The sequence below is a fragment of the Aspergillus sclerotioniger genome (genome assembly GCF_003184525.1).
Source record: "Aspergillus sclerotioniger CBS 115572 chromosome Unknown BO94scaffold_16, whole genome shotgun sequence".
NCBI lineage: Eukaryota > Fungi > Ascomycota > Eurotiomycetes > Eurotiales > Aspergillaceae > Aspergillus > Aspergillus sclerotioniger.
Window position 1 is genome coordinate 504412 of NW_020291006.1, and position 26520 is coordinate 530931.

General features: G+C 38.1%; 8 protein-coding genes and 1 non-coding gene across 9 annotated transcripts; 3 read left to right on the top strand and 6 right to left on the bottom strand.

Moving 5' to 3' along the window:
• Window positions 1–171: 171 nt before the first annotated feature.
• Window positions 172–2283, top strand: BO94DRAFT_493861 (uncharacterized protein; the record flags this gene model as incomplete). The annotated part of the gene is made up of 5 exons (XM_025609211.1): window positions 172–477; window positions 660–817; window positions 964–1027; window positions 1088–1454; window positions 1505–2283. Exons 1-5 carry the CDS (start codon window positions 319–321, stop codon window positions 2281–2283), a joined length of 1527 nt encoding a protein of 508 aa, XP_025466817.1. The 5' UTR covers window positions 172–318.
• Window positions 2186–4247, bottom strand: BO94DRAFT_97742 (putative C6 transcription factor). The gene has a single exon (XM_025617772.1). It carries the CDS (start codon window positions 4020–4022, stop codon window positions 2307–2309), a length of 1716 nt encoding a protein of 571 aa, XP_025466818.1. The 5' UTR covers window positions 4023–4247; the 3' UTR covers window positions 2186–2306.
• Window positions 4248–4907, top strand: BO94DRAFT_97643 (uncharacterized protein). Its single transcript, XM_025617771.1, has one exon. It carries the CDS (start codon window positions 4472–4474, stop codon window positions 4685–4687), a length of 216 nt encoding a protein of 71 aa, XP_025466819.1. The 5' UTR covers window positions 4248–4471; the 3' UTR covers window positions 4688–4907.
• Window positions 4282–4458, top strand: BO94DRAFT_467641 (uncharacterized protein; the record flags this gene model as incomplete). The annotated part of the gene is made up of 1 exon (XM_025608214.1): window positions 4282–4458. A coding segment is annotated over one exon (177 nt), but the record flags the coding sequence as incomplete, so codon positions are not given.
• Window positions 4908–5551: 644 nt separating the features above from the next.
• Window positions 5552–6335, bottom strand: BO94DRAFT_535947 (uncharacterized protein). The gene is made up of 2 exons (XM_025611904.1): window positions 6173–6335; window positions 5552–6103 (listed from the first exon to the last, which is right to left on the bottom strand). Exon 2 carries the CDS (start codon window positions 6062–6064, stop codon window positions 5831–5833), a length of 234 nt encoding a protein of 77 aa, XP_025466821.1. The 5' UTR covers window positions 6065–6103; window positions 6173–6335; the 3' UTR covers window positions 5552–5830.
• Window positions 6336–7017: 682 nt separating this feature from the next.
• Window positions 7018–7518, bottom strand: BO94DRAFT_440595 (HET domain-containing protein; the record flags this gene model as incomplete). Its single annotated transcript, XM_025607505.1, has 1 exon — window positions 7018–7518. A coding segment is annotated over one exon (501 nt), but the record flags the coding sequence as incomplete, so codon positions are not given.
• A 196-nt stretch (window positions 7519–7714) lies between these two features.
• BO94DRAFT_597897 (uncharacterized protein) lies at window positions 7715–8860 on the bottom strand. The gene has a single exon (XM_025616278.1). It carries the CDS (start codon window positions 8502–8504, stop codon window positions 8106–8108), a length of 399 nt encoding a protein of 132 aa, XP_025466823.1. The 5' UTR covers window positions 8505–8860; the 3' UTR covers window positions 7715–8105.
• Window positions 8780–8862, bottom strand: BO94DRAFT_t179. The gene has a single exon. It is a non-coding gene; the product is annotated as a tRNA-Lys (tRNA).
• A 2356-nt stretch (window positions 8863–11218) lies between these two features.
• Window positions 11219–12369, bottom strand: BO94DRAFT_624931 (NmrA/HSCARG family protein; the record flags this gene model as incomplete). Its single annotated transcript, XM_025617251.1, has 1 exon — window positions 11219–12369. Exon 1 carries the CDS (start codon window positions 12140–12142, stop codon window positions 11219–11221), a length of 924 nt encoding a protein of 307 aa, XP_025466824.1. The 5' UTR covers window positions 12143–12369.
• Between the last annotated feature and the right edge of the window lie 14151 nt (window positions 12370–26520).

The following is a 26520-nucleotide window of genomic DNA, read 5'->3' on the forward strand; positions in this document are numbered from 1 at the left end:
CGTAGTACGGAGTAGAGAGAGAGCTTATCTTCTTACTCCCACACAACCCCTTATCGATAAGATAGTCCACAGAACCGATAACGATAACGATAACACTCACCGCCAAATCAACCCGTCCCAATGACACGTCCCGAGGTCAACCAAGCTCCCAGCTCCAGCTAAGCTCCATCCATCCCATCTCCGCATCTCAACTTCCCCATACACACCACATCACCACCACAACACCACCCCAATTCACCACTCACCACCTCCTATCTCCTTTCCTTTAATCTTCACATCTTATATACCCCCCATCAAAAAAGAACAAAGACAAACACGATGAAAACAAGAATAACCTACCTCCAACCCCCCACCTCCCCGTTCACGGCTGAACAGGCAACGCTTTCCAAGAAGGGGCTACAGATTCGGGATTTGGATGCGGCGAAGGAAGTACGTCTTACGATTAACGTTGCTGAGATTAGTGAGGGGGAGACGCTGGTATGTCCATTCTATCCTATCTTATCTTATCCTAGATTTTATGTCTGTTTTGTTGGGGTTTGTTTTTGGTCGTCTTGGGGAATTGGTTGCTTCGATTCAATTCGATTTCTATATTGTTGACTGGTTGGTTGTGTTGATAAATATGGATATTTGCTAATATGTATCGGGTATGGTTGGTATAGGTAAAGGATGTCCTGAAGAAGACAGATGAGATACATATTCGGTGGGCGAGGGAAGAGGCGCTTACGGGATTAAATCCGTTTGGGAGTCGGGTTTCGGGGGGGTTGCACGTGGGATATACTCCCCTTGAGGGGAAGGGGGATAAGAGGGATGAGGATGGGTGAGTTTTTTCTCTTCCCTGGTTGTTCTTGTTCTTGTTTTTGCTTGGCTGTGTGGTCTTTGAGGGATACGGATAGGGATTATACTTGGGATTGGGCTGGGGTTGGGGTTACTATGGATGAATGTAGCTGACTTGTGATAATGCAGGGAAGGAATCTGTCGCCTGCTACGTCGGATATTCAGTGAAGGGGTTCAGTGTGAGAACTATACGGTTTGTCTTTCTTTCTTGTCTTTTTGGAGGACGGGTCGTGTGCTAATATTTGCTGTATAGGAATCCTTCACCACCCCCCAATCCCCCTCTACATCAACGTACCAATTCTATTCCGCCCTCCCTGAACACAATCTAAATGAGTACATCACGAAGAGTATATGTCGTGGGAACGGGCCCTGCGCAACAGCGGGGTGGGATCAGGCCGACTCGATCGATCTTGATTACGATGCTGTGTCAAATACCCTAGTGGTCTCCGGGTACTGGAGCCAGCCGGATAGTGCCAAGGGCTGGACGGAGGAGATCCGCGCGCCGGGGAATGACCGTGACAGGGTGGAGGTTGGGTTACTTGGGACGGAGAAGGCGGTCGAGGCAGAGGAAATCAAGATGGGTGGGTTGTTGGGGGTTGTCGGGGTTGACGAAGCTTTGAGTGTGTCCTCTTTCTCCTTATTCGGTGGGTTGGGTATGCTAACATGTTAGAACCTACGCTGTTTTCCTTCCCCTCTAGGCACCATGTCCTCCCTCCCCAGGCTACCTATTCTGTCTCCTTCCCCCATCCCACAGGCATGCATCCCACCATGACCATCTCGCTCTCCCCCGCCGCGTTGGAGTATCCCGCTGCCCCTGAGGATACCACCTGTGCGCTGCATGCGTATCTGACGCTGCCGTCGTATATCTTCGGGGACAAATATCAGCTGTCCACGACGGATCCGCTATTCCTGGACTCGCATCATTTGGTGGCCTTGCGGGCCGTCAGCGGGGCCACGGATCTGGAAGCCCCAGATTGGTTCGTGTCGCACTGGGGCTCGAACTGGTTGCTCGAGCTGGCCACACCAACTGACTTGCCAGAGGAGTGGAACGTCACGGTTCCCCTGCATCTGCGGTATCTCCGGCCGTCGGAGACAGGGTACCGCGCTGCCGGAGTGCCATGGCCCGTGGTCTTCTGGGCCTGCACAGCAGAAGGGGGCACCAAGATGGGCGTGAACCCATTTGACCGTGTCAATCTAGGCTGGGACGGCCTGTTTGGTCCCCGCACCATGTTCTACCAGGTGCATCCCAGCGGAGAGACGGCTCGCCATGTGGAGGAGCTGGATGTACCGGTGCTCCGGTTAAACGAAGGGGGGTTCTTCCGCAGCAAGGCGGTAGAACTAGGCACAGTAGCAGCCATTGTCCTAGGGCTGCTGTGGGTGTTGTGGAAACTGGGGGTGGTGGCACGGTCAGGCGGACAGAAGACTGACAAGGGGAAGAAGTCGCAGTAGGCCACCGTAGCCAGTGTGTGCGGTCAGACTCCCTCCGGCCAGGCATCCGTGTACATGAACCGCTCCATATCGAAATTGCCCAAACTAGGAATATCAATCAACAGATCACTCAACCACGAGAACCCAGGGTAATCCGCCAGCGAATGATGTGGCTCCGTAGAAGCCTCCTGCTCTTCGACCCGCGGGACAGAGCCCCCCGGGTTAACCTTTAGCACATCCATCAGCGCCTTCGTATCCTCCTCCTTTCGTCGCTGATGAAGCAGAATCAGCAGATACGCCGTACTATAAGCCTCGCGCATCACCTCCGTATCATACGCCGCGGCCACCTCGCGGAGCGTGCGCATCGCATCACCCAGCATCACCAGGGACGTCCGGTTATCGATCGCCAGCAACGTACACACCACCTGGAACGGCACATTGGCGATCTGATGCCACGGACAATTGGACCCGACCATCTCGCGGGCCGCCTGTAGCCCTTTTCTCGACAGCGCCAGCACGCGGTCCAGCAAGTCTCCTGAAATAATACAGTTCAGGGCGCGTAGACGACGGTAGATGCATAGCATCAAGTTACACTGGACGAGGATGAGCTGCGGCAGGACGTGGACTAGATCGAGCACGTTGCGTAAAGACGACTCCAGATCCGGAGAGTCAGTCGTTTTGTTCGGATCCAGACTTTCAGACATGGGAAGGAGGTTGAAGATCTCGGCGGTGCCGGCGATGCGCGGCGTAGGCGGGAGGGATGTGGAGCCGTGCAAGACGACTCGAGACCGCGCAAGCTCGAACGATATCCATACGTTCAGGTGCCGGGCCATGCCGAACAGCCGGCGGCGGGTTTCAGGGTCGCATGGCTCTGGGAGTTGGTTGATGGCGTTGTCGGAGGGGAATTCCAGGTGGAGGCCTGTGGCTTCGATGATGTGCATTAGGGAGCAGCTGGCCATCCAGGCGGCATTGGGGGAGGCCGTTAGTCGGAGGTACGAGACTCGGAGGACCCAGGCGGTGACGATGTCGACGGATGGAGTGGTGTCGGAGAGCATGTTTTGCTCGAGGATGAGTCGGGCTGTTTCGGCGAGTTGCAGTTCCGTGGGACAGGCCTGTCGGCGGGAGAAGAGGTACCCGAAGGCTGCGACGCCGCAAAGGACGGCGTCGTAGGGGCCATATGGTAGGACGGATTCGGATGCGACTGGTAACCATCGTCTGCTTACTTGGCGGAGGAGGTGGTCCCGGTCGATGAAGCCGTAGCATGGGTCGACTTTTTCGAAGAAGACGGTCACGAGGGACCGCATTTCCTCCTGGGAGATGGTGTCCACGACGGGGACAGCCTTGGAAGTGGGTGACGATGGCGGCATGGAAGAAGGGAGGGGATGCCGAGTTCCAACGTTCCAAGCAAAAAGATGCATCTTTGGGGCATTGGATGGGTCGACTTTAAGGCCGAGTCGCCTGGCGAATGCAGCGCCGGAATTGGCATCGAGCGAGCTGAGACGAGCTGCGGTCTCCTCGGGCGATATCTTTGGCTCGGTAAGCCGAGGTGGTGTGCTATTGATAGTGGTGGTAGAGTCGACCGGGGCGGACTGCAGCTGGAACAGCCGGGCATCGCGTTTCCTGCGCGACTGGAGGTCATAGTGGCAGTCGGAGCCAAACTGGGCGCATGTGGTGCATGGCTGGTCGCCGGAGCATTTGCGCTTCCGGGATTGACAGAGGGTACAGGCGACGCGGGAACGCTTCCTGGGGGGTTCTGTCATGTTTTCTGCAGGCCATGTCTATGACCAGTGGAGGAGTTGAGGAGTTGTAGATAAGATGAGGATGTTTGATTCCGGTCACTCGATGCGGAGATGATGCGTGTGCGGTGCATAGATGAGTCAGCGGGTTGTGCATTGCATAAGCCATGAACAAGTATAAGTCAATACAACCGAGGTCGTTCACTTAAACCATGTCAGTGTAAATTCAGTCTCCAATGTGCGTTCCACTTCGGTCATACAATGAGTGTACCATTAATCTCAATGTCTCGTGGTTCGAGGGATCTGTGATTATGCAGACTCCCATAAAAACAAACACTGGCAAGGCTATGCTGCTTTGACAGCTGCAGCATCTGCCAAGAGATTACTTTCTGAGATACCGAAGGAAGTTGCAAGAGATGAGAAACATTTGAAGACAACAGATAGGTGTCCAGAATCATGACACTTCCGAGGCTATGACATGGGTTAAGAGATGGTTGAGTGGGAAAATGAATGATAAGTGGCTGCTCATATATGACAATTATGATCCCGAATCATTTTCTTCGTCATTTGCATTCGACTTGGAAAGATACTTACCAGAGATACGACAAGGCGTTACAATAATAACGTCCACTTTCCGGTCTTTGACGTATGGAATTGATCCCCGTGGAAGGATTTCGAGATTCCGTTAGCCTAGAAATTCTGCTCAAGACTTCAGGGCGACCAGACCTAGCCAGTAGTAGGTTCTACGTTTGCGAGGCCGTCTGGGGGTATGTGTCATCGTTCATACCAGCAGACTAAAACAATATACCGCTAATCTCTAGAGAGAACAGACAGAGAGAAATACTTTATGTCCCAACAGTATATCCACCTTGGCTTTTTGTGATTTCTTCTGCAGTTAGTAGTCAGGAAACCCACAATTTGTTCTCTATCCATGTCTCTATCACCTATCATGTATATATGTGCGAATTGAACCAACCAGTATATTCTACAAGGAGAAATGGCACACCGACAATGCTTGTTCTGCACCGACTTATTCCCATTCGGCTCGATGTTGTATGGTATTCCCTTCCGTCCATGTGAGAATAATTAGTATCTTGGGGACTGTCGTATTGACTTCTTTCTAGGGACCATGTTTATGAAACTATTCAAGGGTGACTGGGTAGTTGTCACTAGATACATTGTCTTGGAGTCTACCTCGGGCCGGGAACCATCGGCATCTTGGGATGTGCACTCGGAAATATCCGGTCGGTCACCGACAGGGGAGAGAATATCATCATTCACAAGTAATGAAATTTCTCGTCTTTATGTAAAAGATTGCATCATCTCAACATACCCACATAAACCACTTCTTTCCATTTCTTCCTCCTTCTCCTCCTTTCTTTCGCTTCCAAATTCCACTCTAAATTTTCCTGTGGGGTATACCCCATAGTAAAAAGATCAGTCGGATCCGAAGATACGAACCATCTCCGAACAGATTACAAACGGGCAAGTGGGTCCTTACTTCCCCCCATCCGAACTACTATTTCTGTATGGCTAACGAATCAATTCCAACCCCTGATGGCCACTGAGCAGCAGCATGCCTAATTTTGTCACGAGGCTAACCAAGCATCCCGTCGGAGTTTTCTCCGATTCACCCGGACAGATGTCCGACTGCCACACTCCCATCTGCTCAAAATTTCTACATTCACAAGTGTCTAACCCAAACCCAATTGTAAATTGAACCTAAACAAAACATGCTATATAACCACCAAAACAACAGAAATCTAATCGAACCCGAAATAAACACCCATAACCAACAAACTTATCTATACCCATATAGATATTCCCCATCCTCAAACAGACTTCACCCCCTCCCCAGCTCCAGCCCCAGCAAGAACCTTCATCCCCCTCCCCTGCTGCATCTGCAATTGTTCCAGCGCCTTCACCACCCGGAGATGTTCCTTCTTCAAGGCCTCGAACCCATCATCGAGTTGTTTGTGCCAGGGGTAGAGAACGAAGACTTGGAAGGCGAGGGCCGATGAGGCGACGAAGAAGTTGGTCAGGGAGATTCCGCGCGTGATGATCATTGTAGCTGTGGTTTTTGTTTTTGGTTTGGGTTTTGGTTTCTGGGTTGGGGTGGGTTGTTAGATAGTGGGGTTGTTGTTTGTTGTTTTGGGGGGGGGGGGGGAACTTACGGTGGGTTTTGTGGGCGAGGTTGAGAAGAGGGGAGATTGGTGGGTGAGTGAGTGAGGAGGTAGTGGTGGATGGGATGGGATGTGTGAAAGATGGATTGGGGTATGTGAATGTAGAAGAGTAGAAGAGTAGAAGGTAGACGGATGGATGACCCGAGGCCCCTTTCATGTGGGAAGCGCTAGGTGGTAGGACTAGGCCGAAGACGGCTAAGACACGTACAGGAGGACTGGATTATTAAATCACTACCTACATTCTGTTTTGGACTAGACTTGGCACTGTTTTTGTGTTCTGATCCTAGCTTATTTTAGACATGAACCTAAAAGTAAAAGGTAATCTTCTGAGCTACTAGTCTACATAATCAAAGATTGCAAATACAGTGTACGAAGCAAGAATCTCTTACTTTTTAGCGAAATCAACAGACTTTGACTGTGAATAGAATGAGATAATTCAACCCCTGGATATCTTTCGAGTGCTAGTATCATCAAATGTAATCATCAGTGAAGAACACTTAACATCCGACAACTACTCCAGTTCGAATTGGGGCTGTCGATGTGGTCGTGGTTTCAGAGGCAGTAGTAATGTTGTAGTCCACCCCAATGCAATCGCCAGCCAACAAAGGATTCCATATCGTCGGTTTTGTTGCTGTGATGCCGGCGTCGGACTCGATATCGTGACATTGATAGTCTAGATGTGGATTAGTGTTTGCTTGGCAGAGTATAGTCGCATCTTCTCCTTTTCGTCTTGATATGCAGCCTGTGGTGGTGCCCGGTGCGGTGGGGAGGTAGCTGGGCGTGTAGATGAATCCGGGGTCGCTGTTTGCTGATGTGATGAGAGTTACTTGAATCGTCCAGGTCCGGGAAAACCAGGGTCTTTGCAACAGGTGCGACAAAGCCGCTATCTGACTGGGCTGCTCACATGAAGCATTCATCTGCGCAAGCTCTTCATCGGTTTGAAGCTCCTTTGCGCAGTGCAGGATCTCGGAACTGTCTGTATGTTCCCCTAGCCAAATGATCACTTGACTGGCGGTCTTATAAACGTCCCTCATAATCTGCACCTGGCGTCTCTTATCATCTGTAGACTGTTGGTCGATGCAAAGCGCGTCTGCCCATATCACTTTAGGCTTTCTCTTCAGCCGTAGTCGGAATAGAGCTGACCAAAGATTCTCGGTGACCTCCATCTTGCAATAGTCAACACAAATTGCGATTGTTCTGGAAGGGTCACCCCAGACATATGAGAGTGCCTCATAATCTGGTTTCTGGGAAAGATCTACCTCAATCAAACGACATTCTATCGGGCTTCTGGACGTGAACGAAGGTAGTAGTTCCACGAGACGAATCGGCTCGATCCCCCCCCAGTGGCTGATATTGGAAAAGGGGCAGTTCTCTTTCCAATGGGTATGGATGGTGATGAACATAATCATTCTGGGACCGTATCATGCTGGGACTCTCCCGGCCGTGAGGAAGAATGAAAGAAATGGCATACTCCCTTTAAAAACCATTACCCATGACAGCAGAACCCACAACCTGTGCCCGCCCATAACAAACCTTCATCCAGCCCACATCCTCCAACATGCACCCATACAATGGCTCAAAATCATCCTCCTCATCCTCATCCTCTATCCCTGCACACGATCCCTCCCCCCAACACCTCTCCACCACCTGCCTCCCAATGACCAACACCACAAATCCAGTATCATTATACCCATCCAACTCCTCAACCGGAATATCCACCACCGACCACAAGCCTTCTCATCTACCATAATACACAGTCCGTACCGTGCTGTATTCGCCACCGGGCCAAAGAGAACGGAACTCCTTGCTCGGATGCACACAGTATACGGAGTCACATGGTCAAACAGTGTCTTATTGTCCATTACAGTCGGCACAAAGGAATCGAACATGTCCAGGTCGTCGTGACCTGCGAGTCGTCTCCGAGTCACGTGCAGAAAGCGAGACATGAATGACTCCCACTCGGAGTCACTTTTGTAGGTGCACCGGTAGATGACCAGGCCTCAGGTCTGGAATCTGTCGATGAGCATGTTGTGCTCGATGACGTCGGCTTTGTTGTGAGTGAAGGGGGTCCAGGGGGTGCGTTTGGAGTCGCGGGGGGGAGGGGGCATGGAGGGTGGTGCTGATGAGGAGGAGGATGATGATAATGGAGATCTAGTTGGGAATGGAAGTGTTTTGTTCTTCGTGTAGGGTTGGGGTGTGGGGTTAGGTGGTGATAGGGGGTGAGTATGACTGCGATTATTCCGGATGAGACGTAGAGGAGATTGGGAAGAGAGTTTTTGATGGGGTCCAGTTGGTGGTATTTCTTGATCGATATATTTCCCATTGGAGGATGTTTCTGACATCCAGGGTGGGGAGTATCATTATGACACTCTTGCGGTGAGTTTTGTGGCTTAGCTGGAGTGGTTCGAGATAGTTGCAGAAAGCTGTATGTGGGTCTTACAGTGATCGAACAAACAGGAAAAGGATATGGCACTGAGGAGGGGCATAGAAGACAATGAACGATGAGAAAAAAGGAATGCGAGAAAAAAGAAGTAGGTGGGAAGGAAGTGAGAGAATAAATAAAGTAAAAAGAGTGTGAGGGAAAAAGAAAAAGAAACTCGCCCGATGCGAGGCTCGAACTCGCAACCTTGAGGTGTGCATTTTATAAAAGCCACACGCTCTACCGATTGAGCTAACCGGGCAGGGTTATAAAATGGGGAAAATGGATAATACTTATAATCCTTTATTCTCCCGTACCCAGCTCAACACTTGTCCGCTGTAAAGAACATTACCTATTGTGCCTGCCTGTGGTGCAAAATTGACATTTCTTTGTTTAACTCTTGGATATTAATATCTAGGGCAATTCTACAGGATTTTGTATAAATATTGGAACATATCCTGAATCTATAATCATAGGCCTAGGCCTGTATTGACCTATTTCCTATCAAGTGCGTACTTATATATTTTCCCGCTACAATACGTATTACTATCCATTTGTGTCCTTGCCACAACTCATTGATACAGGAAGCGAACACTATAGTAGCTCTAATTCAATTTAGGACAGGGAAAACAAAGCTACGCCTAAGTGAATTTCTGTTTTCCGGAGAGGTAATCCCCAGAACCCTGATATAGGTGATGTGATTTTAGACATGCTCTCTGCTGCTGGTAACATAGAAAGACCGAAATACAATCAAATTGAAGACACTAGGTTGAGCTATCTAAATAGCTCTATGAGGTGTGTTTTCCAGTGGGAATAAAACATGAGACATAAACATACAACAGAAGGGATTCGCTGGTGGTCAGCTACCCAACTAATGACCTCCCCGCGTGTGGCTTATGTGCGGCCAGTAGTCAGGTGGGTGCTTCTAAAGATGCCCAGCACGGCTGCGCTCGCACTTAGTACGACTATGTTTTAGAGGGTTGAGGTTCCGTGAAGTTCCAGGCTGCTCCGTGCTATTGCCTGGCTTTGAGACACCCTACTTCATTTCCGCGCAGCTCCCCGAAAAGGGAAGGTTTTGCAATATCATTGGCTCGGCAGTCCACCTGAAATAACAGGCCTTGCAAGGCGTGCTGCGCCTCCGCTAGGCAGCAAGTTTTGGCACGGACCCATCAACCCGTCCCTGTCCAAAAGCAAGAAGATGATGGTGATTGATATACCTATATACATTGAATGGCCTTCCTTATCATCTATTTCTATGCCCTTAGTAATTGGTGTTGACCCTCCTTAGCACCGATGAAGGGAGTTTAGTCGCAATATTGCTTGGACAGGTCCAACGGCTTCTTTCAAGGCGCTTAGCTGGGCTTGTCACCGATGTAATTCGTCTTAGTGACAACAAACACGAATTTAAGTTGGGAGGTTATTCCAAACCAACGAGAAGCGATGGTCTGATGTTTAACAAACCATGTGTGCTTCGAGGCAACTGCAGATGACTATTGCACATGTATAAGAAGTACCCATTATGACGATGTATGATAAATGATTAAGGGATATCCAGCAACAAAACCTTTGCATTCACATAGCAGTACAGGGAAACCTAACCGAATAGGGGAAATTAGTACTAAGGCAGGGGAAGATCTCTGATAGTTGGGACATGTGCAAATAGGCCCAGGGTTGCAAAGGAAATCTGACCATGTGCAACGAGAGAGGGCATCTTTAGATAACACAGTTTTTTCCGATCTCTCTGAGGTTTTCCTGTGATAGTATTGATCTGTATATTCGAAATGAGGCCCTATCATGTAGAGCCCCGTTGTCATATTTCTATGCAATATGAGACAACTTACTGTGAAAATGTAGGTTTTGATTGGATGCTTCTGTTACCGTCCCTGGCTGAGAACCCCTGGCTGAGACTTCTCTTTGGGAACCAACGCCTCGCTGCGAGCGCTGGAAGAAATGGCTTGTTGAGTGCCAAACACAACACTGTGATCAGTGAAAACACCTACTGGGGACGCTCTATATAGCGATACCAGACCCCCTCATCCCAACTCCGGTGAATGAGGCGTACCCATCTCAAAACTCTCGACAACTGACCGGTCAGGCATCACCTTGTTGCGGGGTTCTTTCTTATCACGTAGTTTCCCTCGAAAACACGTATTGCAATGTCGACTTCCATGCCCTTCACCAACAGATTAGAGGCTAGTTGCTGCGATTCCGTCTGTGATCAAGGACAAGCCATCCGAGAAGAATACGGAGAGGCCTCTGTTATACTGCAAATTTGGAAGTTGGGAAGCGAACATACAAATTCTCCAGCCACGGAGACGTTACAAAACACAACAAGCGAAAGCATTTATCGTGACAATTGGGAAACTAGTTATCTTATGGCCAACACCTATCTTATTCACTTGCCTGTTTCTTTGGTGCAATCGGGTCTCCTGCTTCTTGTACTTGCGGGCTTGTATCAACTCTTTTTCTACAGCTAAATTTACCTGTAAAATCAGACATGTAACATGGTCAGATGCGGATTTATGGGGTTCAAGGATGTCTTCGGATATCTCCATATCGGTCATGACAAGGCCCTTTCACGGTGTACAGGGCTAGTACAAAGATAATGCGGGCCACGTTCAAGCCAACACCTTTAGAACTTCCTCCCGATGCTTCTCAAGATACTCCGCGAACCTAGTCAGGCGGATCGGGTATTTTTCAAGCTCCTTGAAGTTGACCTGATACCCAACTTCGTTCGTCCACACTTGGCTCTGAATGCGAAGGTCCGTCAACGCAAGCTCTTCCACCTCTTTCTCATTATAGAATTGGAGGGAAATGTCCTTTCCAGAAACTCGGCTCAGCTCCCGCACAATCTCTGCCGGCGTAAGAGATTCCACACCCAAGTCTATCTCGTGCATGTTATACGCCGACGGTTCAACAATCGCAGCAGCCGCAAACTTTCCGACGTCAGAACCATCGAGTATCGTCATTGCAGTGGTAGGCTTGTACGCCATCAAAAAAGCCCGGGGTCGAACCAAATCAGGAAACATGTAAGACGCCTTTGGCAGGAGATAGTTGAACATCAAGAATGCGGGTCGAAGAATGGTCCAGTACTTTATCCCAGACCCTCGCACCATTGACTCGATTTGAGCCTTGCTCTCCCAGTACCACGCCAGTGGGTAGTCCGGTCCCCAGTTCGGGAACTCTTCGTGTCTACCAGCCATTGTCACGCTTGAATAGACGATAGTGGTAACTGTGCCGGACGCAATAGTGGCATCGATAATATTCTTGGCGTGAATCACCTCCCGATTGGTGTCAGACGAGACGGGCAATATATTAAGAAACACTGCAGTAGCGCCTCCCATCGCAGCCTTCAATGACGATGGATTGTCGAAATCACCGGGGAATAGGTGGGCCCCCAGGCGCTGGAGATCAATGGCAGACTTGGAAGACGGATCCCGAACGAGGGCATGGACTTTGACTCCTGATTTCAAGAGTTCGCGTGCGGTAGCACCGCCTTGATGACCAGTCGCTCCTGTGACAAAGGCAACGGTTTGAGACATGATTTTTCTCAAAGTTGAAAGAGTATTCAGAGATGCGGTAAAGAGGAGCGAGGAGGATGTAATTGATTTAGCAGCCACCACTGGTTATAGATGATGCTCTTGTAGAAGACGATGCGATGAATAGGTTGAGAAGGATCCAAGAACCTTTTAAATTAGTAGTCTGTTGGTCCATCAAGTCACATGTATAACCCCCCGGAAAGGGAATTCAGCTCGAGGTTATGGGGTCTTGTAGGCGTTGAAGAAGGGAGATCCGCATGTGTTGCACTTCTTGCCCCACTAACTATTCTGTATTTAGTAACCAGCTCGATCAGATTTACAAGAATTACAAGAATTATGTTAGGACACGAAGCCGAAGAAAACGAGTGATATTGGTTAACTAGCTAGGAGGCTTCTGCTACGCGGGAAGAAAAGGACAACAACACAGTGGCCAACATGATAAAACACGTGATACGCTTACTTATTAACCAACTAGCTGTTTAGACACAGCCTTTTAAATAAGCAGAGGTACTAGAATTAGTATATATAAAGCTAGACTTTCTATCTAATCAAATAATAAATTATTAATATTAAATAAATTATAATAATATAAAATATTAAGTACATAGTAATTCTACTACCAGACAAGATTTTATATTTAATAAATATTTAAATACAGAAAATACTTCAGAATCAAGTATTTTAATAAAATTATTTATAAGATTTTCCTTTTCTAGAATATAAAACATCTTAATCTTTTTTATTTAATTAGATTTGTTATAAAAAGATAGCAGTTATCAAGCTATCTAATTAACCAATTATAATAACTGTAATTAAAAATAATAAGCAAGTTAATAGCATTACTATAAATCAAAATCTTATTATTTTCAGAAAATTTAAGACTAAATACTACTATTAATTTCTTAATATATAAGATATCTTTAACAGTAATGTTATATATACAGAATTTAGTAATAGTAAATAATAATACTAGAACAGATTATTTTTTTAATAATTAAGTAATTAAGCTTCCGGCAAAGAAGATAATATATTCTTTAATTAATTAATTATCTTTATAATTAATATAAATAGTATTAATATAAGTCTGTTATTATATACCTTATTTAAATATTAATAAACAGATTTTAATATCTTATAATTAATTATAATTAATAAGGTAAGATATCCCTATAATCTAAATATAAGATATTATATATCAAGCCTTATCTTTATAATAAGCTAGTTAAAATATTTTATTAAGCTTTGATAGTTCTTAATATTAATCTTTTTAATTATTATCTTTTAGCAGTCAGCCTTAATATAGAAAACTCTTATTAAATGAATAATAACTAACAAGTTCTATAAATCTATAATAATCAAGAATTTCTTTACATATATAAACTAAAATAATAATAATATTTCTTTATTATAATCTTATTTTATATAGTAGCCAAGAAAGATCTTTAGCTTGCCTAATTCTTTAAAATCAAATACTTTATAAAGGTAAGCTTTGATATTATTAAGATTCTATTAAATTAGACTAATAATAATAAAGTTATTGATATAGATAATAAAAAAGATATCACTCTTTTAATAGATACAGGGATCTTTCTATAATATAATAAATCTAATTTTTAAAACTTACTGTAAAAAATATTATACTATAGAAAAACAGCTTATTAAAGACTATATAAAATCTAATTTAATTTATAAATATTATCAGTATAACCTTTATAATAGCTTGTTAATTATTTTATATAGATCTTTTTATCTTTAATCTTAATATATAAGTATATAAAAATAATATTATATTATTATTAGACTAGATCTTTTAAAACCATGATTATAAAAAATATTTTAATAACAATCTTACTGGTAAATAAAATAAAAAATTTATTATAATCTTTATCAAATATTTAATAATTACTATAAATTACTTAAAAACCTCCTCACAATACTATATATCTTTATAGTCTTAATTTTTCTAATTTAATTATTTATAATCTGTTTCCAATATAACACTAGGGCAGACTTTATAGTTTAAATATATATTATTAAGATTACAATCTTATAGTGCTTGAGTCTTGGATTAGTAATACTTTAATTTATTAAAATTATTTACTTATTATCTAACTAAATAAATATCTTATCTTTAATAGTTTATTAAAAATATCTTACTAGAGAAATAACTTCCAGGATAGAAATATCAGAGATCTAGTGATTTCAAATAAAATATTTAAGTAAACTAATCTTATATTTAGTAAGATTTTTAATAGACTGTAGGAAAAATTTATTACTAAATTTTATAAAAAATGAAAAAGTTTATACTCTACCAGTAATAATATTAATATTCTTAATTTTTATTATATTAAAAATATTCTAATAAAAAAAGTATTATTCAGCTTAATTATTTTCTTTAATTCTGGAAATAAACTTTCCAGAATAATATTTAAAATAATTATTTTAAAATTATTCTTATTATTTTCATTATTTTTATATATTTTATTTTTATGAAAAATAATATTTTAGAAGTACTTAATTTTATTCATTTTTAATATTTAAATATAATAGATATAATTATTATCTTTATTAAATCTAATTAAATAGTTAATTACAGTGGGGGGTTCCATTTTTATTAAAATTATTTTATTTTTCTAAAGATATAAAAATAAAAATAATAATTAAATATATATAAAAAATCTGATAAGACTTCTAGATTAAGTAACTTGTAATATAACTTATACTTATATATTAGAATCTTCTTAATATTATTATTAATAAATATTAGATAATTTATAATTTATATAATTAATATAATAATAAAAAATTATAAATTACCAGAAAGACTTAAATTAATTATTATAATTTTAATTATTTAATTAATTAAAATTCTATATCTCTTAAGAAAACTATTAACTTCAGATATACAGGGTGGAGAGATAATAATATAAATCTTATATTCTTTATAGATTATCTGGTTCTTAAAACAGTTAAATTCTTTATCTCTATCAAGATATTATACTGTTATATAATAATTAAATATATTTTTATATTTAATATTTATTTTGATAAGCTCTTACAAGATATTACTTTTTCTTTTTAATAAAGTAAACAGATTAACTAAATAGTATTATTAATTATAACTAGATAATAATTATACTTTTTATAGCTGACTAGAGATGTTTTTTATATATCTATATATCAGAATTCTACAAAATCAGAAATTCAAAATATAAAATTATAAGATATTAATCACTTTATTTTTTAATTAATACAATTCACAGTATATATCATCTCAATATTTAACTTTAACTTAATAGAATTATACAGTAATATTAACTTATTAAAAACCAGTATAACTATATCAATAATACAGTAATAGAGAGTTAAGAACTACTATCTTAATTTTATAGTTAATAATCTTAATAAATAATACTTTTTTTATTACTTATATATAATTAATAATATTATCAATCTTTATATTTTACAGAGTATAATCTTTATTAATTTTATAAATATTAAAGTCTTTTTAAAAGTATTAAGCTGATAGAAGTCTGTATAGCAACTCTAACTAGTAATCAGTCTTAATATTTAACTCAGTAAAAATATTATTTACTTTTAGAAAAATAATAATATATTTTATTATAGTTATCTTTACTAGAGTTCTTTTTAAGATATTATATATATAATATTCATAAAGCTTAAACTTGTGAAAATTAGCTAGTAAGTAATTGTCAAACCCTAGGATCGCTTCCCTGTTCCTGTTAGCTTAGCTTCACTGGTATACGTACCTTCGAACTGAATCGAGATAGTGTCAGGCTAATAACTATTCTAAGGATAACTAGTCTTGAACCAAGAAAGAGAAGTAAGGCTAGATAGTGTCGCGCAGCTATCTGTAAGTAAATATAGATAAGTATTATTATTAAGCTTTCTAAATATATGATTACTTAAAGATGATTATATTAAGCATAAAGAACAGAACTAGCTAAGTATATAAAAAAGTATTTTTATAATCTATTCTTTATATACTATACTATATACCTGTCAAACCCTAGGATCGCTTCTCCCTGTTCCTGTTAGCTTAGCTCCCGTTCCAATACGTACCTTGTGAACTGAATCAAAGGTAGTCAGGCTGTTGACTATCTAAAGGTGACTTGATCTGAACAAGAGAAGAGAAGTAAGGCCAGATAGTGCCGCGCAGCTATCCGTAAGTAAGTGCGGACGAGTGTTGTCGCTAAGCTCTACCAAAACGTATGGTTACTTAAAGACAGTTGAATTGAGCACGAAGAGCAGAACTAGCTAAGTACATGAAAGAGTGTCCTTATATCCTATCCTTCGTATACCATTTCGTATACCATTCAGGGTAGATCGAGGGTCGATCCAATCACGTTCCTGGATTCCGTATACCATATCGTATACCCTCGATGGTAGATCTGATGGTAGATGGTCACGTGACACAGCGTTGCCTCGGGTGTTACCCCAACCGGGATCTTACTCAATAAGAGTTGCTGGCTGCCCGAGTCCTTCCTGGTCGTTACCTTTCTGCCTGACGAGTCCGCTTCTGCTAGTAACCTGGCTAGCAGGGGTCTGTAACAATACCATTTAGGGTAGATTGAGGATTGATCTAATCACAGTCCTGGATCCCAGTATACCTTGTGTATATTATTAATAGTAGATCTAATGATAGATGATCATGTGATATAATGCTGCTTCGGACATTACTCAGACCGGGATTCTACTTAATAAGAGTTGCTGGTTATCCGAGACTTGCCTTGTCGCCGCTTTCTGCCTAACGAGTCTGCTCTACTAGTAATCTGGCTAGCAGGGGTCTGTAACATCACTCCCCCTTCTTTAAGGTTTCTTATTCTTAAGAGATATAAAGATGTATATCCCTCCCGCATGTTGATTAGGTTTCTCAGTCCTCTTTTTCCCATAATGGGCCAACATATCTTATTATCATGTTAATCATGATCGGGTGAAGAAGCGCATTCACCAGTCTAATAAGATTCGTGAGAATAATTATATTATTAAGAGTTTCTACGAACACTGCTTCCTGAAAGGTATTTCTTATATCATAGATTTAAAAAATTAAAATTATGCTGCTTATACTTGTCACGGTCAGAAATGTAAAAAATAATTTTACAGTAATAGAGAGTAGAATAAGTTAAAATAAAATTAATCAGATATATAAAATGAACTTGCTGAAGCTCTGGCTGAACAGGCCTGCATTTCTGCCAAGGTGGCTCGCCTGTTTAAGCAATAACAGTTCTTAAAGGATTGTGATAAGCGGATGTTAGATCATGACTTGAATATATTAGAACAGTTAGATAAGAAGGATTCTCTAAGCACTAAGGATCTCCGGAAGCTAGAGCGCCTGGTTAATAAGCACGATGCTGCTTAACTTGCCACTGTGTTAGACAACTCTAGTCTAACTCAGTTAGTTGGTTCCCCTTCCTTCTAGACAAACTTCAATCTGTCTGTTAATAGTACTGCTCCATAAGCTGATAACAGCCTGTCAAATTCTCAATAAGTTTCCACGTGTTTTCTGAGATATTATATCCATCTCATTTTACTAGATAATATGATTTACTGCTAATCTTTTTATAGTCTAGAATCCTTTTAACTCTATATTCTTGTTCTGTATTATTATTAATCTCCATATTTTCTATAATTCTAGCATTCTTTAGTGCAGGTTCTAATAATAAGATATAAAATACTGGAAAAATTTTACTTATTGATTTTAATAGTCTTAATTTATAATTGACCAGCCTCTTCTTATCTTTGATAACAAATAGTCCTAGTTTATGATGGTCAAGCTTCTGGCTTGATTATTTTATCTTAATATTTCTACAGAGTAGAAACACTTTCTCCCTTCTTTTTAAGTCAGGTTCTTTCTTAAATTAATAATCATAGTATATCTTGCTTCGCAAGTTCATGAACTCGATATCTTAAAATAACTGTATATATATGTTTTCCATAAATATGACAATATCTTCAGCTATATCAATAACTAGTTACTTTCTTAATAGTATTTTCAGAAATCTAGGATAATAACCGTAATTTATATAAAACAGTAAGACTTTAATAGTCAAGTAATAAATATTATTATATAAAAACTGTACTATCAGCAGTAGATTTATCTAATCATTTTACTAGTAGTTAATATAATGTCTCAAGTATTGCTTGATTATCTAGTTAATCCTTTCTATTTGCCCATTCATCTGCGGGTAGTAAGCCATTATTATTTATTCTTTAATTTCTATAAGATCTGCAAGTAATCTTCAGAACTTTGAGATAAATAACTTATCTTAATCTGATATAATATACTTTAATATTTTATAATATATAACAATGTTTCTAAGAAACAGTTCTGCTATCTGTATTACTATTATTATTATCTTACTTAATATAAGATAAATATATTTAATAAGATGATTAGTGATAACTATAATAGTGTCATATTCTTCTGATTCAGATAATAGATTAATAAAGTTAATTATTATCTATTTTTATAGCCGCTGTAGCGCCTCTTGTACTTGTATTTATCTATAAGGTTAGTATCTTGCGGGCTTATTCTTAATACATGTCTTATATTATCTGATATAATTATATATCTTCTATCTAAAATTCAGAATGTAATAATTCCTGGCAATCAATTCTGTGGTTTTTTCAACTCCTAAGTAGCCCTTGAGTGGCTTGTCATGGTGTCTAGTCACAATCTTTATCCTTATTGTGGTTAGTACAAAGATTAATCTGTGAAAGTAGACTAGTTTATCCTTATTAATAGTGATCTTGTTTAATGAGCTCTTGCTCATTTCCTGGAGTGTGTTATCTTCTTTAATAATATTAGTTAATTATTTAATTAGATTACTGTCTATTTCCAACATTACTGTAAGATTAGTCTTATTATAGTTGATCAACCCATCTGTGTTTTGCTTCAGGATGGCCGGTTTAATAATCTTTTCTCTAATTTTATAGTCTGGTCTGTGGCTCAGTATATCTACATGTTTATTTTCTGTTTTCTTACAGTGTACTATACAGAAGTTATACTATAATAAAACTTCAGCCTATCTTGCCTATCTTCTAGTCAACTCTTTAGTTATCATAAAGTAGGTTAAGTTCTTATGGTCTATTTTTATAATAACAGTGTATTTTACTTCTTTAAAATAGACCCTCCATTGCTTGAATGCTACCATGATAGCCAGTAATTTCTTATTATAAATATTATAATTAAGTTCCGCCTGAACCAACTTCCTCAAGTAGAATATAATCAGTCTAGATTTTCCATCTTCTTCTAGTTATGTTATACGCATTCTAACAGTATAGTCTGATATATCAGTCTTAATAGTGATTTTCTTTTCCAGGTCATGCTGTACAAGCACTAGTAATATAGTAAATCATTATTTAATATCTTTAAACATATACTATTATGATTTTTTCTATTTATACTCTTTCATCTTCTTTATAAACTTGAAGAGTAATATTATATAGATAGCGTATCCATCTATAAATTATTAATAATAATTAATTAATCTGATAAACTACTGTAGTTCTTTCAGACTCTTAGATTAAGGCTAGTCCTATATAACTTATACTTTAGCTTACTCAGTGTAAACTCTCTCTATAAATATTCAGTGTCCTAAAAACTCTATTTCCTGTATATAAAATTCATACTTCTTCAGCTTATATTATAACTAATATAAACATAATTTATATAAAACTAATCTTATATGCCTGATATGTTCTTTCTCAGTCTTTAAGAAGATTAATATATTGTCTAGATGTCAAACCCTAGGATCGCTTCTCCCTGTTCCTGTTAGCTTAGCTCCCGTTCCGATACGTACCTTGTGAACTGAATCAAAGGTAGTCAGGCTGTTGACTATCTAAAGATGACTTGTTCTGAACAGAAGAAGAGAAGTAAGGCCAGATAGTGCCGCGCAGCTATCCGTAAGTAAGTGCGGACGAGTGTTGTCGCTAAGCTCTACCAAAACGTAGGTTACTTAAAGACAATGTAAATTGAGCACGAAGAACAGAACTAGCTAAGTACATGAAGGAGTGTCCTTATATATCCGTCCCTCGTATACCATTCCGTATACCATCGGGTCTGTCGTATACCCATTTGGTAGTCATAGACCATGATGGTATGTTGTATACCACATGCTTGTCCGTATACCATGGTCACGTGATCTGTGCTGCCTGACGGTTCGGGTCGGGATCCTCCTCGATAAGAGCCCCCTTCCGTCCGGATGTGGCCTTCTGCCTGACATACCCGCCTTACTAGTTGTTCAGCTAGCAGGGGTCCGTAACACTAGATAGGCAATTATAAATCTGTCAAGATGTTTTTCTAAGATCTTGTTAATATATCACTGAAATGATACTGATATATTGATAAGTCTAAATAATATAATCAAGTACTTAAAGTATCCATACTTTATTCTAAACATGGTCTTTTATTCTTCACCTTCTGTAATGCATATATGATAATATATATTTATAATATCAAGCTTGGTGAACCACTTGTCAAACCCTAGGATCGCTTCTCCCTGTTCCTGTTAGCTTAGCTCCCGTTTCCGATACGTACCTGTGAACTGAATCAAGGTAGTCAGGTCAATGACTATCTAAAGATGACTTGATCTGAACAAGAGAAGAGAAGTAAGGCCAGATAGTGCCGCGCAGCTATCTGTAAGTAAGTGCGGACGAGTATTATCACTAAGCTTTATCAAAACATATGATTACTTAAAGATAATTTGATTGAGCACGAAGAACAGAACTAGCTAAGTATATGAAAGAGTGTCCTTATATTCTATCCTTCGTTATGGCATCGCCATGATATGTCATGTTACTGATATATTATGTTATAGCGCTGCCATGTCCTGTTATAGCGCTGCCATGTTATAGCGTGTTAGTGACATGTCCGTCGTGGTCACGTGCTGTGTAACCGTCCTGGTTGTAGGTCACTCAGATCAGGATTTTACTTGATAAGAGTCCTTGCTTTTCCGGACGTGGCCTTCTGCCTAACGAGTCCGCCTTACTAGTTCGTTCAGCTAGCAGGGGTCCGTAACACCACTCCCCCTTTTTCAAGGTTTCTTATCCTCAAGGAACATAAATCTGCAGTGCCTCCCTCCTGAGGTGAGTGTCTAATATCATTTCCCAAAACTTTGTTCAGATCATTGACCATATCGTCTAGTTCTTCTGTTTGTAAGAAGAGCCTTTACCGGCAGATTAAGAACGAAGGTTTCCTTGTGGTTTTCCCTTGCGAGCGCTGCATTCGCCTTTACAAGGTTTACATCAAATCTGAAAATTCTAATCACTGTAGCAAGTATATTAAAATAAACAGTGTTTATTATAAAATACCTGACCCTTCCTTTTCTAACACTGAATAGAAGCGTTTAATCAAGGCCCAAAATTCCATTGAAGAAGAGAAGGAAGTCATCCTAGCAAAGCTTCTTTAATTATAGAAACAAAAACAACTATTACAAAGACAAGCTGGCGATTTTATAGCTCGTGATATAAAGAAAATTAAGAAGCTGGAAGAGCTTGAGAAGTAAAAGCAAAAGAAACATAAGGCGTAAGCAAGGCTGCGCGATCAGCAAGCTATAATATCCAAGGCCGAGGCTAGTACTATTGCGGGTGGTATTGAACTAGCCGCCGTGTCCGAGCTTGATCTTAATTTGTTCTAACTTATTGGCTCTCCTTCTTTCTGGACGAACTTTAACTTGTCTACTAGTAATACTGTTTCATAAGCTGGTAACAGCCTATCAAATTCTCAATAGATTCCCACGTGTTTTTTAAGATATCATATTCTACCTATTTTATCAGATACTTTGACCTGCTGCTAATCTTCTTATGATCTAGGATCTTTTCAACTTTATATTTTTTTCTCTGTATTATTATCAATCTCCATATTTTCTGCAATTCTAGCGTTCTTTGATACAGGTTCCAATAATGAGATATAAAACACTGGATATATTCTATTCATCGATTTTAGCAACCTTAACTTGTAGTTAACCAGTCTCTTCTTATCTTTGATAATAAATAGTCCTAGCTTGTGATAATCAAGCTTCTAACTTAGTTATTTTGTCTTAATGTTTCTGCGGAGTAGAAACACTTTCTCCCCTCTTTTTAGATCAGGTTTCCTTCTGTATCTGTAATTATAGTATATCTTACTATACAAGTTTATAAACTCAATGTCTCAGGATAACTGTAAATACATGTTTCCTATAAATATAACAATATTCTTGACTATATTAGTAACTTACTACTTTTTTAATAGCATTTCCAGAAACCTCGGGTGATATCCGTAATTAATATAAAACAGTAAGACTCTAATGATTAAGTAATTAATATTGTTATATAAGAACTATATTATCAGTAATAAATTTATTTAATCATTTTATTAATAATTCACGTAATGTCTCAAGTATTGTTTAATTATCTAGTTAACTCTTTCTATTTACCCATTCGTCTGCAGGTAGTAAGCTATTATTATTTATTCTTTTATTCTTATAAGATCTACAAGTAATCTCCAGAACTTTAAGATAAATAACTTATCTTAATCTAATATAATGTACTTTAATATTTTATAGTATATAACAATATTTTTTAAAAACAGTTCTACTATCTGTATTACTGTTATTATTATCTTACTTAATACAAGATAGATATATTTAATAAGATGATTAGTAATGACCGTGATAGCATTAAACCCTTCTAATTCTAGTAATAAATCAATAAAATTAATTATTATCTATTTTTATGACTGTTATGGCGCCTTCTATACTTGTATTTATTTGTAGGATTAATATCTTATAAACTTATTTCTAATATAAGTCTTATATTGTCCAACATAATCACGTACTTTCTGTCTGAGATTTAGAATATAGTAATTTCTTATAATTAGTTCAGTTATCTTTTCCACTCTTAAATAATCCTTAAATAGTCTGTCATAATATCTAGCCATAATCTCTATCCTTATTGTAGTTAGTATAAAGATTAACCCATGAAAATAGGCTAGTCTATTTTTATTAATAATGATCTTGTCCAGTGAGCCCTTGCTCATTTTCTGAAATATTTTATTGTTTTTTATACCATCAGCTAATCACTTAGTTAGATTGTTACCTATTTCTAACGTTGTTGCTAGATTAGTCTTATTATAACTGATTAACCCATCCATGTTCTGCTTCAGGATGGCTAGCTCGATAGCTTTTTTATCTAATTCATAGTCTGGTCTGTGGCTCAGTATATCTGTATATTTATTCTCTACTCTCTTATAATATATAATTCTGAAGTCATATTATAACAGAATCTTAGCCCATTGTGCCTGCCTTCTGGTCAACTCTTTAGTTATTGTGAAGTAAGTCAAGTTCTTATGGTCTATCTTTATAATAACAGTGTGTTTTACCCCTTCAAAGTAGATCTCTTACTGTTTAAATATTACTACTATAGCTAGCAATTCCTTGTTATAAATATCATAGTTGAGTTCCGCTTGAACTAACTTCCTTAAATAAAATATAATCAGTCTTAGCTTTTTGTCTTCTCTGGGTTGTGTCATACGCATACTAACAGCATAGTTCAATATATTGATTTCAATGATTATTTCTTTCTCTGGATCGTGCTGTATAAGTACTAGTAATATGATAAATCACTGCTTGATATCTTCAAACATGCTTTACTGTGGTTCTTTTTATTAATACTCTTTTAATTTCTTTATAAGCTTGAAGAGTGGTATTATATAAATAGCATATCTATCTACAAATCATTAATAATAGTTGACTAATCTAATAAACTACTGTAGTTCTTTCAGATTCCTAGATTAAGATTAATCCTGTATAGCTTATACTTTAGCTTACTTAGTATAGATTCTCTTTATAGATATCCAGTGTTCCAGGAACTCTGTTTTCTATATATAGAATTCATACTTCTTCAGCTTATATTATAATTAATATAGGTATAGTTTATATAGAACTAGTCTTATATATCTCACATATTCTTTCTTAATCTTTAAGAAGATTAATATATTATTTAAATAAGTAATTATAAATCTATCAAGATATTCTCTAAGAACTTTATTAATATATTACTGAAATAATACTGATGCGTTAATAAGTCTAAATAATATAATCAAGTACTTAAAGTATCTATACTTTATTCTGAATATAGTTTTTTATTCTTTATCTTCTGTAATACATATATAATAATATATATTTATAATATTAAGTTTAATAAACTACTTTGTTTCTTATATCTTATCTTAAATTTCCGAAATCAAAGATAACGGGTGTTAATCCTTAATTATAATAGTATTTAATAACCAATAATCCATGTATAGCTGTAAATTATTATTCTTTTTTAATATAAATAAGACTTCATGTCCTGCTAGTGACTTCAAAGGCCTGATATTATCTTTAACTAGCTGGTTATTAATATATTCTTATAGTGTCTGTGATTTTTTTTTAGATATTAGATAAATCTTTCTATATACTAGTAACTTTTCTTTCTTTATAGAAATAGTATGGTCATGCTTTCTATGCTGAGATAATTCAGATTGCTCTAGCTACTTGAACAAGTCTTTAAATCTCTTATACTATAATAAAATCTGTATATCACTCTTGACTACAGCTAGAAGTTTTCATAAATCTTCTAGTCTCTAGATAATCATCTTAATCTCTATATTAAAGCTGTTAATACTATACTTGCGGTACTCTTCTGTTATTGTTAGTATCTATTTTAATAATTCTATAAGCCAATCTTTCTATAACAGCTTAGTTACTGTTATTACTTATATAACTATACTTAAGATGTTATTTTTCTTTAAGTTACCTCCGATACCTGGCGTGTTAGGCTTTTATAACGATCTCAACCTCTCCTTGTTAGATTGCTTAGTCCTTGCTTCAGCTCTCTGCTGAGTAGCAGGCCGTACAGATCTAGACCCCATACCTAGTCCTTGCTAGTGTCATCTTGAACAATCATAATTCATGAATTAGAGACTCTCAGTCTTCTAATTAATCTGTAGATTATGATTCCTGAGCCATAGAATCCTTAACATAATATCATACTGTCTTAAAGATGTTATATTAAAGTTTATATACTTGTAGTAATCCTTTACAGTCATAAATATAGTTTCTGATTTAATTATTAATATGAGAATTCCCAAATTCTCTTTATTTAGTCCTATAATTAGTTCAGATTCTTTTTTCTATTATCTAAATATTTTAAGCTGTTATATGAATCACAGGTTTATAAAGTTCCTGGTTATTCCAGAATCTACCAATATTTAGACTAGTTAATCTAATATAACTATTTAGATCTTCAGATATGGCCCTGACTCTGTGACTATTAACTACTATTCTGGTTAGTTAGGTTTTAACTGTTATAGATATCTTCTTAAAAATCTTAAGCCTTCTATCTTTACTGTGTAGTATATTATATACTGATTATTAAAACATGCCAGCTAATATATTGATCTGTAGTAAGAGTATCTTTAATATTCTTTATATATATAATCAAAAATAGAATATAAACAGTGACTTATCTTAATCCTAATCACTTCCAGTATCTTAGATCAGTAATTAATAATATACTTTCAATCATAATATATTAAGTATATATTTGTATAGTATACAAGCCAAGAAAGTTTATTATATCTTTAATAATCTCTACTTTTTTTAAAATGAATATACAGACATGGTTTATTATATTAAGACTCTATTCTAGCAATATTTACCTTCTAGCTAATCTCTGATAGCTGGTAATAATAATCTATGTTATCTTATCCATATATTAAGTAAACTTCTAGATGAGAAGAGTATTTTTATAAATATTTTTTCCAAGTCTTGTTTCATGATTTCCAATATTCTAAATCTTAATATGGATAATGTTATATGATTATCTTAAGCTCTGAGCAGAATTATGCTAGATTTTCTAAGATCTTCTTCAAGATATAGTCTAATTAATAAGTAATATCTTTTTAATCATTCTTCTGGTTCTTCTTGTCCTAATCTTACTATAATAAACAGAGTTTACTAATTTCTGATAGAGGTTTTTCAGAGATATTAAATATCTTGTTAAGACTCTTCTTGCTAGATTCAAGGCCTTTAAGTAGTATATTATACTCTTTATCCAACAGTTTATCTTTATTTTAAATTATACTGGGATAGTCATTCCTTGAAACTAGCTTATAACTGTTATCATTGACTTCTATAGTCTAAGCTAATAATATAGATAATCATTAATCCTTTTATTAACTAAATAGTACTGTTAACTTATCTGGGGTAGCTTGTTATCTTAACTAATTATAATATATCCTATTTTTTAATAGTTAATCATGTTAAATAGTATGTAACTTCTTGTTACCTGGTATCTATATTACGGATTCTATCTAAACTTTATGTTAAATAGCGGTG

Bases quoted from the DNA above. Each gene is read 5' to 3' on its own strand.
- BO94DRAFT_97742 (XM_025617772.1), bottom strand. From the start codon at position 4,022: ATGACAGAACCCCCCAGGAAGCGTTCCCGCGTCGCCTGTACCCTCTGT.
- BO94DRAFT_97643 (XM_025617771.1), top strand. From the start codon at position 4,472: ATGACATGGGTTAAGAGATGGTTGAGTGGGAAAATGAATGATAAGTGG.
- BO94DRAFT_535947 (XM_025611904.1), bottom strand. From the start codon at position 6,064: ATGATCATCACGCGCGGAATCTCCCTGACCAACTTCTTCGTCGCCTCA.
- BO94DRAFT_597897 (XM_025616278.1), bottom strand. From the start codon at position 8,504: ATGGGAAATATATCGATCAAGAAATACCACCAACTGGACCCCATCAAA.